The 14,755-nt window shown below is 35.3% G+C and overlaps 2 protein-coding genes across 2 annotated transcripts; one reads left to right on the forward strand and one right to left on the reverse strand.

The window, feature by feature from the left end:
* Positions 1 to 4,714: 4,714 nt before the first annotated feature.
* LOC147525615 (putative transcription factor At1g61730) lies at positions 4,715 to 6,119 on the reverse strand. Its single transcript, XM_086565449.1, has one exon. The coding sequence runs from the start codon at positions 6,117 to 6,119 to the stop codon at positions 4,887 to 4,889; it is 1,233 nt and encodes a 410-aa protein (XP_086421575.1). The 3' UTR covers positions 4,715 to 4,886.
* Positions 6,120 to 6,451: 332 nt separating this feature from the next.
* Positions 6,452 to 7,398, forward strand: LOC147525616 (protein BREAKING OF ASYMMETRY IN THE STOMATAL LINEAGE-like). Its single transcript, XM_086565457.1, has 4 exons — positions 6,452 to 6,646; positions 6,737 to 6,826; positions 6,944 to 7,056; positions 7,162 to 7,398. Exons 1-4 carry the CDS (start codon positions 6,452 to 6,454, stop codon positions 7,268 to 7,270), a joined length of 507 nt encoding a protein of 168 aa, XP_086421583.1. The 3' UTR covers positions 7,271 to 7,398.
* Positions 7,399 to 14,755: the final 7,357 nt, after the last annotated feature.

Below are 14,755 nucleotides of genomic sequence, written 5' to 3' on the forward strand. Positions count from 1 at the left end.
AACCTTAGCGCTAATGCAGGCGCGAAAAGAAAAGGATGCAGCAATCTACTAAACATAACAAATCCATAGTAACAACCTAGCATTATTGCTTTAGGTCCTTGAGGGCTCTCAATCTCTTCAACATGATTATTAGTTGATACTGACACGCATACGTATAATTGTTTTTAGTTCTATTTTTAGAAATGGTTGCTAGCGGAAGCTAGATAAACAATTGAATTATTTGATGCCAAGCCCACATCCCCAACCTTCGAATTGACGCTGTAGGCAAACAACAAACTAAACGCCAAGGTTGCTATTCGAAAACCGAAAGGTAGTGCGAGACAAACCATGCACTAATTACATTTCGGAAGCCAAATAGAGCATGGATATCTGCTGTTTCATAGTTCACACAAATTAGATGGACACTGTGAGGATGCTGAACCTAGAACACCCAAATAACAATTAAGAGTTAGATGATAGCATAATACCTATTTTAAGCAGTGATTACAGCATAACTTTAACTATTAGAAAGGCTGGGGGCTAGAAGAAATGAAGGGATAGTGCAGTTGCAATAGATTTAGAAGATTCTTAAAGATGTTTTCTCTATATAGTGGTATGCACTTCCATATGCACCTTATCTATTCTTTTACTGTGAAAATTAACTTGTCGAGCTTCTTTAGCAACTCCAGATGCTGAAACGGCATCCAAGTATGGCACAATGTTGGTTTAGTAAATGCTATCAGCTCTAAACATTAAGCAGCTTACAGTGATAAATGTACCTCAAAGTGAAAATAGAATAATAGGAAAAAGTACCTTGCATTTGATGCAACACTATCGGTTTGGCTCAACAAAGCTTCTCTCATAGCGGGCAAAGAATGGCCGTAGTTGCATTCAATGGTTAACCATCAGGCAAGAATTCAGAAACATTGTCCTCGAACCATCATTGATATATTTAAAAAAACAAAAAAGTAGTTTAAAAATCTTAAACGAAATCCAAATCTGTTTCAAACACAGGATTCAAATATTCAATAGGTAATTAATCGAAAGATAACTCCAGAAAATAATATCCTAACAGATAAAAGCCGATCACAATGTGAGTGTATTTGACAATAGGTATGGTGCCGACCAAAAAAACAACAGGTATGGCCAAAACTCAGAGGAAGGAGTGATGGTTCCAAGCTTCGGGAGTCAATGCCATATCCACTTATCCAGTGATTTGGGTTTACAGAATGCTAGAAACAATCACATTTCCAGATCAAAATAAGATGATAACAGTTGACCAACGTCTTTGGTGCTGGTATTCTACGTCAAGTGAGACAAGAAGCTACCTCCTTCACGCCCTTGTACTCAACTGGAATGAAGCTTATTTGCTAAGGTGATTCTTGAAAGCTTTCATGCACAAACAAAATCATTCCTTAGTCCTTACGCCATATGTGGTTGCAAGTTGCAACTTCAATTTTAGCTGTGTCCCAATCTAAAAATTTCTGGTCTCTAACATGTGGTGTTCAGTTCCAAGTGATTAGAGCCGATAATCTACGTGTTTCTTAGATACATCAATTAATCAATATGTTTAGTATTTGAAAGCACTTCTGACAGCAAAGTATGCCTGTATTTGATTCCTTAGTTATGCAAATTGATACAGGATCAAAGCAACTCGAGGCATATCTTCCAGATGTCTGGTTGTTGTGCCTATGTTTTAAAAAAAAACTGTTTACTCCACTCTCAAATTTCATATATTCTATTTGGCTACTGATCCAAACAATGAGCTCATAATTTTCTATTTAACTATTGGTTACTGAACCAATCACTGTGTTAGTTCACACAAATCAGACATGTAATTTCACAACAAATACATAATCAAAATTTCTTTCGAACATGTAGAATATGGTAACAGCTCCTAGCAATCAAAATCGACCAAACAATAGCATAGATCTAGAAGTGAATATTCTTACCTTTTTAGAATATCTAGAAGATTTACCCAGACTATAGATCATTCGCAAAATCAGCCTTATATGCTTAATTCTTTCCCTTGACTCACAGCTCGATCAGATCTCTCACTTCATATCGCAATCTTAACTCGCTAAATCTATATATATTCATCCCAAATTGCCAATATGTATATCTAAAAAAATCGCAAGAAGATATATACATTAATTTCCCAGAGAGAGAAAAGAAACTTCAGTAACAAGACAAACTTGAAAAACCCTCTAGTAGCAAAACAGAGAAGAATTGTTTCTTTTTTTCATCATTCTTATCAAATCCTCAAGTCGACCATGTCCTAAATCTGATCAGAACAGAACTCCCATTGTGAGAATTTTCAGTGTGATCAGAACAGAACTCCCACTAAACCAATCAAATCCACTTCAGGAAACATTTAAGTGGCAATAATTTACGGATGTATATTACAATGGCTCAGAACATGCAAATAATCATTTCAAATTCTGAAATAGAATTAATGAATAGGTAGTACCATGATGTACAGAATGGCATATCAGCTCACCACTATTGACATCCGGCCAAACAAGTGAAAAAGAAACTATTTCTTCACTCCATTGAATAAACAGGCCGACTATTTTGAATCAAGGCTTCATCAGTTTTTATGTACTACACAAAGATCTGACTGTGGAACGGAAAATAATAATAATAAGTAAATAAGTAATTTAAAATTAAATAAATAAACAAACAACAAAATCTAAAAAATTCAAGTAGAAAACTTTAAAAGAAAAGGCATAAGTGCGAGTAGTCAAAGAGAGAGGGAGAGCTTTCCACTTCACCTGATTTAAGAATTCTATCCACTATCATTTACACTTGATTGAGTTTCCAAGATGTTGAGTGAGCAAGAAAATTAAGATTGGGAAAGCTGCATACATACGATCTCTTCATGCAGTTGCTCTTAGCCGTATGTCAAAGAAGGCAGAGGTGCTGTGTTAATATGTGAGAGCGAGCAAGATAAATAAATCAGTTCACGCCCAAACCCTTGCAAGCTTCGTGTTTATGCTTGGTATCACTGCATCTTTTGGCTTTCTATGTATAGTACATAGATTACCAAAACTCAGCTAGATAATCACATGTTTGTTGTTGCACTTTGTGCATTGTAGAGGAATACATATTACTCAGTTGCATTTGGCCATTTAAAAGCACATAATTAACATCTTGAAACAAATAACACGAGCAGTGGTTATGTTCAGAAGAGTTTAAATCTGAAACATGGTTGCTCGAAGGATCTTTAAGTTTGAAACTTCATTCCAGATATTAAGATAAGAGAAGAGCACCTGTAATATATCTTAGACAAAGTTTACCCTCAATAAGCTGCAGAATCTTTCTTTAAATCAACAACAACACTCACAAATCATATAGGCACCACCACACCACACCATGGTGCATATAGCGTGCATACATCATTACAGAGTAAGTCAGGGATAAAACAACCTAAACGATATCCTAGTTTTATTTAGAGAAAGTCAAGAGTAAATCAGGGTTAAAACAACCTGCAGAAGAGATATCCTACTTTGAATTTGAGAACTATCATCTGGTCTTAAAGAGGAAGGCAACGGTGTTAAAAATATGGAATTGAAGGATCTAACAAGTCTTAACATGGTTTATATCAGAAGATAGTCCACCCAGCCCCTAAACTGAGATTAACTGCAGAAATACGATTAAAGTAACTCCAACTTAATTAGAGAACTATGATCCTACTAAGTAGTATCATTCTAATTTATCAACACATGGGGCAGCAAATTCTGGCATACCTTTCATCAGTATGAGTCTCTAAGGTACTGAGAAATTACATTCAAAGTTTCAAACCAACTTATTACCAGCTAATGCCTCCATTGGGACAGACAGAAACATGAAAATGAATGTACACAGATATATAAAAACTAGCTACCTTTCAGTTTCAATGGTTCACCAACAAAAAATAATTGATGAAAATGTCCTTACTGATAAGAAGCTGAACCATATGTATCGCATATTACCATGAAGAACTCATGTTAATTGAACTCATCCTACTTTTAGCAAATTATTAACCTCCTCCCCACCCACCCCCACACACACACACACACACACACAAATCCAGTTGAAGCTGAATGTGAGAATTGATCCCAAGACCTTGAAGCCTAACTGGCCAATATCCAATATGAAATCCGCTAAAGGTTTGGAAGAAACCATCTGGCTATACAATTAGTGTGAAAAACATGGCTAGACACTCAGAAGCAATCTTAATTTAGCTTCTTCTGAATCATGAATATGGAATAACTGCCACAGCTGTCTTTAAATAGTATCAGAGCTCGATATTGCCTCAGTTGAGAGAGAAATCCAATTGTTGATTTTGTCAAATTTCAGACACAGAATGATCATGTAACTTGCGTTTTACCCCAGGGGATGAAGGTTTTCATAATTAAAAGTGAACTAGAACATCCCTCTTTAGTTTAGGTTTCTGTTTAAAGTTTTTGTTATCCCTTATATGCCTAATACATCAAGCTGATATTGGTATTGTCAATGTTGGTCATAAGAAATATGGGCGTCAAGAACCATATAAAGACTAAAACTCAATGAAAACAACCAATAAGTAAAAAGATATCCACAGTACATCAATATATGAACATGAGGAAAAATATCAATCTTGTCACGAGATGAGATGCCTAATAAAAGCTATAGGATCACAAAACTAGAAATAATTGCATCAATAGTCACGCAAACAGCAAGCAAGATATCCCAACACCAAACAATCAAGAGATCCCAAATATAACATGACTACATAGATCAACATCGCAAAAGCTAATTTTTCATAATGCATAAGTGAAAAATCCAACAAAAACTACGGACAATGAAGATACAAAATTGGCAAACCTCCTTTGCCGAATAGCATGGTGAGCAGGATTCTAGATGTCAAAAACCTAGTCAAGAACCTAAAGATTAGATGACTTGAGCACCTCTAACATCAACTTTGCCTGGTCACGAACCAACTCGAGGCGCTCTAAATAATTCTTAGATTCCGCAATCACCATATTTTTCCACCTCTGATCCAACTTCTTAGCATTTGAACTTCCAATAAAATCCCATCCATTCTTCGAAACCGTCTCTCTAAGAACCTGGGGAAGCATAGTTAAATTATCTTGAGACTGCAGAGATACATTCAAGTAAGTGTACATTGAGTTAGTCCGATCATCTTCTGATTTTGGTTCCACCGTTGCAGGAGCAACACTATTTCCATTTCTCTGACTCTTACTCTTTGTAGCAACATTTCCAGAAGCTAAATTTCTCCCAACATTGTTGATGGCAACACCAACATCTTTACCCCATATTTGTTTTGAGAGCTGATACAAATCCCGATCATGGGTATTCGAGAAAAGCAGATCTTTGCCGGGCCTGACTCTTTTTGCATTATTCCGGTACTTGTCCTTCAACCTTCGAACCTTACTGCACATCTGGTCCTTACTAACATTAACCATACCAAGTGAATCCTTAATGAAATCAGTAAACCCAGTTAGATTTGTAGACCAATTATGTCCCTTGGCAATCAAACCTTTTAAAATTACAATCTCATCTTCATCACTAAACTTTTTCTGAAACTTACTAACCTGACCATCATTTCCATTTTTCTTCCCAGTGTTTTCTTCTTCCTTTTTCTTAGTCTTCTGATTCATTTGCATCTCAAAGTCGTCATCAGTGGTCTCTAAGGGGCGTTTCTTGGCAGTAACATCCATAGCAGACTCGGTTGGAGGCGCTGCAATGGCAAGGACACACGACGGCTTATTATTGGCGACATTAGCATAATGATGTTCTGGTTCAGACCTTGTATCATTTGCATCTCCTTCCTGTTTATTTTCTTCACTTTCATCCTCGTCTCCCGACTCTTCTTCTGCTGATTGGGGTTTTGAGGGTGAGTTCTTCATGGTCTCATCGTCCTCATCTCCTTCTTCTGCACTTTCATAATCTCCTACTTCTCCTTCTCTATTCTCATCAACTTCTTCTTCCTGTGCTTGTTCGTTTTCTACGTTTGTACCATCTCCTTCTTCCTCCTCCTCTGTCTCAAGTACTTGTTCTTCTTCTTCTTCAGAGCCATCATCAACAACATCATTTTGTTGCTGTTCTTCAGGAGAAGAAGGAAATGGAACATTCAGGGTTTTCGTGCGAGGCATTATTTTGTGGCTTTGAAGTAGGGAAGATGAGAAGAAAGGTGGGGTTTTAAAGAGGTTTTAGAGAGAGAGAGAGCGCACGTGACAGAGGCGAGATATATTATATCAAATCATCCTTTCTGTTTTTTAGTAATCGAGATCAATCAATTTTTTTCGGTTTTGGTAATCGGCGGATTTTGGGGAATCACCAAAATCTTTTCAAACGTTCAAAATTTCTAGCTACGATACTGGGAAAATATAATCCAGGCTAAATTTGTAACTCATTTTATGTCTCTTTTCCTTTTTAAATTCAAAAACTCTTTTATAACAATGTTTTTACATACAACCCTCAAACAATGTCGAAAAAGCATCAAATAACTCTTTCTGTAGACAGTGAACCACCTCAAAATAAATCAGGTTCTCATCGATCTTCCATGACCAGTGAGGGCTACATTAGCTTCTGTTTCGAAAGTAACGATTCCTTTTACGTTGTCAAAGATAGGAAGTCGCAAATATTATCTGATTCCCTCGGCACACGGACAATGCAGAAAGTTAGCGTGGACTCATTTTCATAAGTTACACTAGCATCCTATTTTGTAGCAATTGAGTAATAGAATTATTTTTATTATTTGTTCAAACAGGTTCGATATGATGAAGAGAACCTAGACAACTTCAAAGAAGATGGAATTGATCTTGAAGCAACAAGTAAGAGGGAATCTTATCATGGAAAGGTTTGGTTCTATTTTCGTTGGGCAATAGTGAGATCAATCACAATTTAATTAGTTCAAACAGAATATGATAACAAACAGATTAAGGAACTAGGAACTTTATTATTGTGTCTTTTCTAGGGTGGTGAAGAAGAAGAACCATATGAAGAAAATGAAGATTATCAATATGACGAGAATGAAGATTATCAAGCAATATCACATGAATCCAGCGCAGGCTCATTTGCCTTTCCTGCGTAAGTTAGATTAAATCATTTTATCTCAATCTATTATTTTCCTTAAAATTGAGGAGCAATGGAAAATTTGTTCTAATGAGTTTGCAAATGCAACTATATATGCAGATTGAACAGAGTTTGGAGTGGCAGTCCTATTAAAATGCCTAGAACAAAGGGTGCGCATTTGAGGAAACATAAAGACTGGCGACTCGTCCTTTTATGTTGTCGATTTTGAAGGCTTAGTTTACTGTCGATTTAACTTTTATCTAGCTTATTTCAATTATGAAAAACTAATCACAAATTTACACGAGCGAATTTCTTCAGCTTGAACATACAGAAACAAGTGTATTTGTTCACTGTAAACACAACTGCTACGTCTCTCTCTCTGTGATCAAGAAAATTATTATTTGCAGTATTTCTCTCTGTTTAATATAATGTTTAACTGTGTTTCGGATTTAACTATCTCTTAACATCTCATTATTATCAAACCCTAGATTACTTGATTCGCCCATTTGTTGAATCAATGTTTTTAGTAATTCTAGAGGGTTCTTTGTTTGTTACTAGGGTTTGCCCGTGCCGTACGGCACAGATATGAGCGCCTTTGGCGCAAAGGTACCTTTTTAAGCAACAAAACATATCAACACCAAGCTAAAGTCAACATTCAAAAACAATGAAATTATTTTTAGCTGCGGTTAGATCACGAAGAAAAAATCATATAGAGTTTGACGTTGACAAAAATATAAGAGGAGCTAAAGCTAAATAAGGCTAAATGTATGTTTTTGGTTTTTGTATTTGGGCATAGCCTACCTGTGTTTCTTGAATATTGACTCCTGTCGTAAACCTGCAGAACTCCAAAAATACGCACAAGAAAAAGAAAAATGAAATAGAGACATTAAAAAACACAAAAAGAGACCATGAAGGTCTCATTCATAATATGTGTGTTGCCATGAAAAGAGTTAAATAGTAGCAGGCAAAGTTAAGCCACAATTAATGAAAAAAAAAATTGCAGCAACATTTTTTCTAAAAAAAACAAAACATTCCCGTCACATAGAAAACTTCGATGTACCAAACTTTCAAACAATAGTACATTATTCGACACGAAAATAACAACATTGATTTACAATGAAACAAATGGAAAGATCTTCATCACAATTGAGATTGTCCCAAAGACATTTTCCATTTTCCAAGCGGCTCTATTCCCCCAAAAGATTAAGAAGCTTGATAAGTGTTTAGAACTTGGTGACCATCACTAATGGAAAAGTATAGCTCTCAAAGGGGCTACCAGAGAATATTGGTCATACATACGAGAATTAATAAATTATGTTCATCTAACAAATTACTCCTCTTGATTTGCAATTTAGAACCATTTGTTTCAGCTTTGAGTGTGTCATACTATATGCGTAAGCAGTACGCTATAATATGAAACAGGCGCAAATAAATACCGAGTAAACCTTGCGCCCACCAACGGGTAGTTCATTATCTTTTACACATACTGCTTTAAATCCCATGTGATACAAGACTTCTTCATAACTTCAAAATGATGGAACGTGTTAATAAAAGCTACTAAGATCCCTAAACTTATAACAAAGACTTGACTGTAGAGAGTTTCTCATGCAAAGAACCAACAATCACATACACATGCTAACATTAACCTTACATTAACCTTAATGTTAACCTTACATGTTAACATAAACCTAATGTTGACAGTCGAAAAACAATTGGAACAGAACAATATAATGTATTTATTTCTAGCTAGGCAATCAAGTGCAACTTTTCACTTGATAGAAATTACATTATATTGAAGAGGAGATTGAATACTCGCCCATTCTTATGCATTTATGAAAATAGACAACGTTATCACCAGTAGGATTTGAGAGAAAGAACACATGGTTCTCACCTTTTGCTTCCATATATTCCACCCACTCTTTCCCAAGTTCTCATGATAAAACTTTCCCCTAGGCATCAAAACATCTTTATCAGGTTATAGGTGTGTTAGTTATAGGTGTCATAGAGATTCAATATTGACGACACCATCTTATGCAGTTATAATGATGCCGAAGACCTTCGGAAAACATTACATTTCATTCTGCTGGATTTTTTTCCGTCATCACACTATTAATTATTGGCACAGAAGATATAAGGAGTAGCTTATTCACCTTGATGATGATGAGATCGAATAGTATCTTGGTTGCAACCGAGGAGCTATAACAGAAAAGAAAACTCCAAGAGGAGACTTTCTTTGATGGAAACTCATCCATGACCTCAAGGAGACTTCTCTGACTTGCAACTATCCAATGTACATATTCATCCCGCACAAAGAACGGTAAGTTAGCTTCAATGTGTAAAAGTAAACTATCTCACCAATTGGTTGTCAAGTATCAAAATGCAAACCTTCCCAGCAGGAGATGCAAGATTTCTTAATCGATAAGCTTCACTTGAATCGGATGCATGGGTAGCTAGAGCCAAGAGAGCGGACTGAACAAAAAAAGATTGTTATTACAAGTAAAGAATCTCTACAATAAAACTTTTAGAAATAAATATGAAAAAGGTAGCATGAAAACGAAAACTGAAAGAAAAATAACCTTTGTAGGAGAATTGAAAAGATCAGCATATCAGCATATCGAATCAGTGATGTTCTCAAAGTGCAAGGAGCTTCTAACATGTGGTGTTCCATATTCATTACCAACATGGATTGAAAAGTAAGTATCTGGCGAGTAGCCTAGCAAACTTTTTGGCTCCTCCTCATACTCAATACTATTTTCAGCATAAACACCAACATGGTATCCTATTTCATACCTGAGAATATAGGGTGAAAACATTATCCAATTCAGCACTCTTACTATCGTCTTTGTCTTTCCTGAAATGGGGACTTATAAAAACCAAAGCAAATAAACCATGCAACTGCCCAATGAACACAGAGGGAACTATTCCTTCGCCTTTTAATAAAGAATACCTTGTGTTTGCTGCACAAAGCAATATACGGCAAAAACAAATTAACCATGCAACTGCCAAAAGTGTTACTTGTCATCCGCCAAAATGATGAACCCAACCAACTTTTAAAAATAATATGGCAACAACCCCATTTGCTCAAACACTTTGCAAGTCCATTTCACCCTAAAACAATTGAAACCCTACTCTCCTACTCAAACTACATAACTCCAAATCTTTCCCCATTAATAAAAACCAAACGAAGTTTAACAAATGCATGTATTAAAGTACTCCAAGTTTAAAAAATACCAAAAAATCCAAAGGAACTAACACTTTACATTATGCCGCTGTATTTAGATACAATCAACTTGCAATATAGTAGTCGAATTTTGTCTGACCTTGTAGTCTTTGCCGAATTTGTTTGAATATCCTTCTTGTGCGATCTTTGAATATCCTTGTAGTCTTTGCTTTCAATCTCGATCAAAGGCGTTAAACTTGGGAGAGAAACAAGCATACCGCCATTCAAGAGACATCACAACAATCAAACACTTGAACCACATCCTAATAATATATAGTAGCCGAACCACCGGAAAATAATTCTATGTGACTATAGCATTTTATTTGTCAGCCCACCGAAAAAAAAAATTATAAAATTCTATTTACGATCCAAAGAATTGTTATAAAGTAAAAACTATAAATACTGTACAGTAAAATACAAACCATAAAGCGATATATTGTGTTTTTGCGTGAACCAAGTGAAATTAGAAAATGGTCTTCATAACAATGTAAAGTCTCATTTATCTTTTGTTCCTTTGCCTATGTGTATTCTAAATGGTGAGTATATTCTTAACTGCAAACCTTGGCCACCATTTGTATGCTGAGAAATAATCCTGAAAAGATGTTGGCTCTGTTTTCAAAAATATTTCGAGTTTTTTTAAGACAAAGACCTTGCAAATAAAACAAGTTTTGAGGGGGGCAAACGGAATGCTGCTATAAAGAAGATATCATAAACGGAATGTCATAATCTAGCAGTCCCATATAGACATTCATCATATAGTTAGTAACATGGACCAAAATATCGCCGATATCGCCGATATATATCGGTATTTTAGTACACTGACATCGATATTTCCGATATATATCCACCGAATATAGAACCCTTTTTTCCCGATATATATCGGAATTTCCGATATAAAACTTTAGATCACCGATATAATCGATATATCCGATATTTACGATATATATCGGTTGACTTTTTGACCATTTTTTAATATAAATCCGATATTTCCAATATATTTCTGATATATTTCCGATATTATATGTCTGATATATTCGATATTTCCGATATTTTAAATAGTTTGGAATGGTCACCAAAATAATGGATATATCCGATATATATCGGTTTTTAGGTACACCGATATATTGATCGATATCGATATTTTGGGCCTTGGTTAGTAAAATGTTTTGTAATTGTAAAAACAAAGTAAAAAGGACATAAATCAAATGTCATAATCCAGCGTTCCCAGAGACATTGGATACTTATGGAAAATAAAATAATAAAGGTTTTCCTAAAACAGATTTTGGTATTAAACAAGTTTTTGTAAACAAAAAAAAAAAAGTAGCAAAATGAAAACAACATAAAAAATAATTGCCATAATCCAGTGTTCCAAAGACATTTATCACTTTAAAAACGAGTGAATTAGATTTCCACCCCCAGCAACTTTGCCAATTAGATTTCCACCTCCAGTTCTTTCAATATTAGACTTCCACCCCTAACTTCACACCAAAATACATTCCGTCTGTTTGCTGCATGTGCAAGTACATATCTACCCCTCACCAGGTAAAATGACAAATAAACCCTTTGACTCCCCCAAGACCAAAACTCATCCAATTGCCACGTGGCATCATCACACCCATCTAATCCAATGAACCTAAATTTTTTCCCTAAATGACGTCCACTACCCCTGCCCACCTAAAATTCCCAAAATAACCTCACTCAAGTTTTCTCAATGGCCACGTGTCATCATCCTAACCAAATCTATCAACGGTGGAGAACAAAACATGCACAACACGTCTCATCAGAGAACATTTTCAGTGGCACATGTTACTCTTCTTAGCTAAGCTAAGCTAAAGAAAAAAATCGTTGAATCATCCTAAGTTATCTTTTTCATTGTGAACTCCAACATGATGTAAAACTCCATCTTGACAAACCCAACTTTATCTAGTTTACTAGACAAATCCATATGAACAAGAACTCAAAGCAAGTACACTGAAGCAAGTAAGTAGGTGGTAGCTGGTTTACTTACACGTGATCTTACAAAAACTTCAAGGTAAGTTGCTTAAATTTCGCACCTTTAATCAGTTTTAACATGTTTTTAGGTGGTTTAAAGTGTGTCAAGTGAGAAATGTAAAACTTTTAGTCCAATGTTTAACTTTCATGATAATGTTATTGTTAAAAACCTATGTTTGAGTACAATCTATTTAAGTTTTTGTCATTGTAACATGAGTTATTGTTTATATAGTTGAAAACGTGTATAATGGTGGCATGTTTTGTTTTATAAATATGTTTGATTCATGCTTGTATTGTAAGTTGGATATTTTGTTTGTTTGGTTGTTATAATAATCAGATGGAAAGGGACTGTTTGGCTAAAAGAAACTTGATCCTTCATTATCATGGGACATTTCAAGAGGCACCTGATGGTTCACTATATTCCCAAGATAATTATCGAGGTGGTGTTATGGAGAAAATGAGGAATGTGGACAGGGATAGGATAAATTTTATGGATTTAGTAGATGATATAAAGGAGAACTATTTGTTTGATATTAGTGTAGGATTTGAAATATTGTACACTTTGAATGGTGAGAAGGTGTATGTTAAGAATGACAATGTGTCACACCCCAAATTTCCAGACAATATTTAATTCAATTATATTCAATTATCTGGAACCCCGGGATGAAACAAAACCCTAAACCCTGTTATCAACCACGGTATATACAAAACTGAACTCCAAAGAAAACTAAGAGGAACAATCCTTAAATCACATTATTAAACTACAAAGAAACTAATTAACCATTTCAACTTGGAAGACAATATAGTTCCGTTTTCCAAAACGGCGTGTAGTTTCTTCCCAAGTAAGATTTCACCCCAAATATACAAATTCCAAGAATCTCATATAACAGTACTCACCATTCCCACTTTCCAAAATAACTCACAACATAAATACCACTTACATTTCATTTATTAAATGCACATATGATAACCTAATTAAATATAAGTTTGGTATACCTTACCTTTAAGCCAACACGTCGTCTTAGGGTAGGATATTTACGTCCCTGCAGAAAAGATTAATAGATCCTACCCTCCTGCAAAACAGAGTTAGACATCACAATAAATTGATTTATCTCAGCCAGTCAAAATTCCATTCATGACCAAACCTCATTTAAGACATTTAAGTCTAATTGATATAACCTGGTTCGTCCCGCATATTCGGGAAATACCACTTATCATAATACCTTCATCAAGGGTAGTCATTCATATGACATCATTACGTCATAAAGTTTCTGCATACATAACCATAGATCTCAGACTATCACAAGTTATTAATATTTTCGTAATAACATATCAAGTTATAGTCAATTCATAGTCACATAGAAATCACAACCATTTACTAATACTATTCACAGTCACACTTCACATCCATAACATCACACAATTCATATACTTTTACTTAAAAACCACTCGTCTAATTATGAGAACGGGGAAATATCACACCCAAGGAGTACATTCATCCCTTGTGAGTATCAACTCATACAAACCACGTAAGCATTTATCATAAGAAATCATATACATCATATGCAATAACTCCATCACACGAAAAATCAATATTTTACTTTGTTTATTAATTATCTCGTTGACTCATTTATTCAAAGACACAGCCCAACCTTTAGTTCCTACTCCACGATTTGCACTACACACATTTGCCAAATCACACATATCCGTGTGCCTCACTCACACCGAGTACCACTACAAGACATATGTCCCAAGCGGGATATCGCCTCCAGGAAACATACTTTCATCTTGTAAACTCGTAACTTGTGAGTCACAGCCATCTCTGGGCTTTCCATACACAAAATCACAAAGCCTCCTTTGGGCATAACAAAACATCAGGTCATTCATGGCACATTCAATGAATACCTTGGGTCATTCCCGCCACATTCAAGGAATACCCATCATAACACTAACGGGCCATTCATGGCACATTCAATGAATGCCCTGAGTCATTCCCGCCACATTCAAGGAATACCCAAACCTACATTCCCGTACATTCAAGGAATACGACCAACCCGCAAGGCGAATACCTTAGTTCCTCTCTAGGGCAGTCCAAACGATTGGGTCATTCATGGCACATTCAATGAATACCCATCTATCACATGACATCACAAGTCATAAACATTTCTTTTCATTACCAAATCGAGAGGCGGAGAGTTCTAAAGATGTGGGCTTACACATTAAAACATTATTATCACTTATAATTATACTAACATTACTCGTGTCAAAATAGACCACACATACAGAGAGTCATTTTCGCGCGACAAGGCAAATCAAACACTTAAATATTATTAAATGTAAATAGACTTATAATCAAACAAATACAATTTACATAACCACACTCATATATACAATATCGTAAACAAATAGTTCATTAGTCCAAATTCAAGTCCACACACACAAATGTCCAAAACATATCCACATATACTAAAGTCTATATTCATATACAACTTCTATCTTAAA

Source organism: Coptis chinensis, chromosome 1 (assembly GCF_015680905.1).
Source record: "Coptis chinensis isolate HL-2020 chromosome 1, ASM1568090v1, whole genome shotgun sequence".
NCBI lineage: Eukaryota > Viridiplantae > Streptophyta > Magnoliopsida > Ranunculales > Ranunculaceae > Coptis > Coptis chinensis.

What these genes read in the sequence shown, in the direction of transcription:
- LOC147525616 (XM_086565457.1), top strand. Translation starts at nt 6,452, where the DNA reads ATGTCGAAAAAGCATCAAATAACTCTTTCTGTAGACAGTGAACCACCT. An exon ending in GGGAATCTTATCATGGAAAG is followed by an intron (nt 6,827 to 6,943) that starts GTTTGGTTCTAT and finishes TGTCTTTTCTAG; the next exon opens with GGTGGTGAAGAAGAAGAACC. An exon ending in GGCTCATTTGCCTTTCCTGC is followed by an intron (nt 7,057 to 7,161) that starts GTAAGTTAGATT and finishes CTATATATGCAG; the next exon opens with ATTGAACAGAGTTTGGAGTG.
- LOC147525615 (XM_086565449.1), bottom strand. Translation starts at nt 6,119, where the DNA reads ATGCCTCGCACGAAAACCCTGAATGTTCCATTTCCTTCTTCTCCTGAA.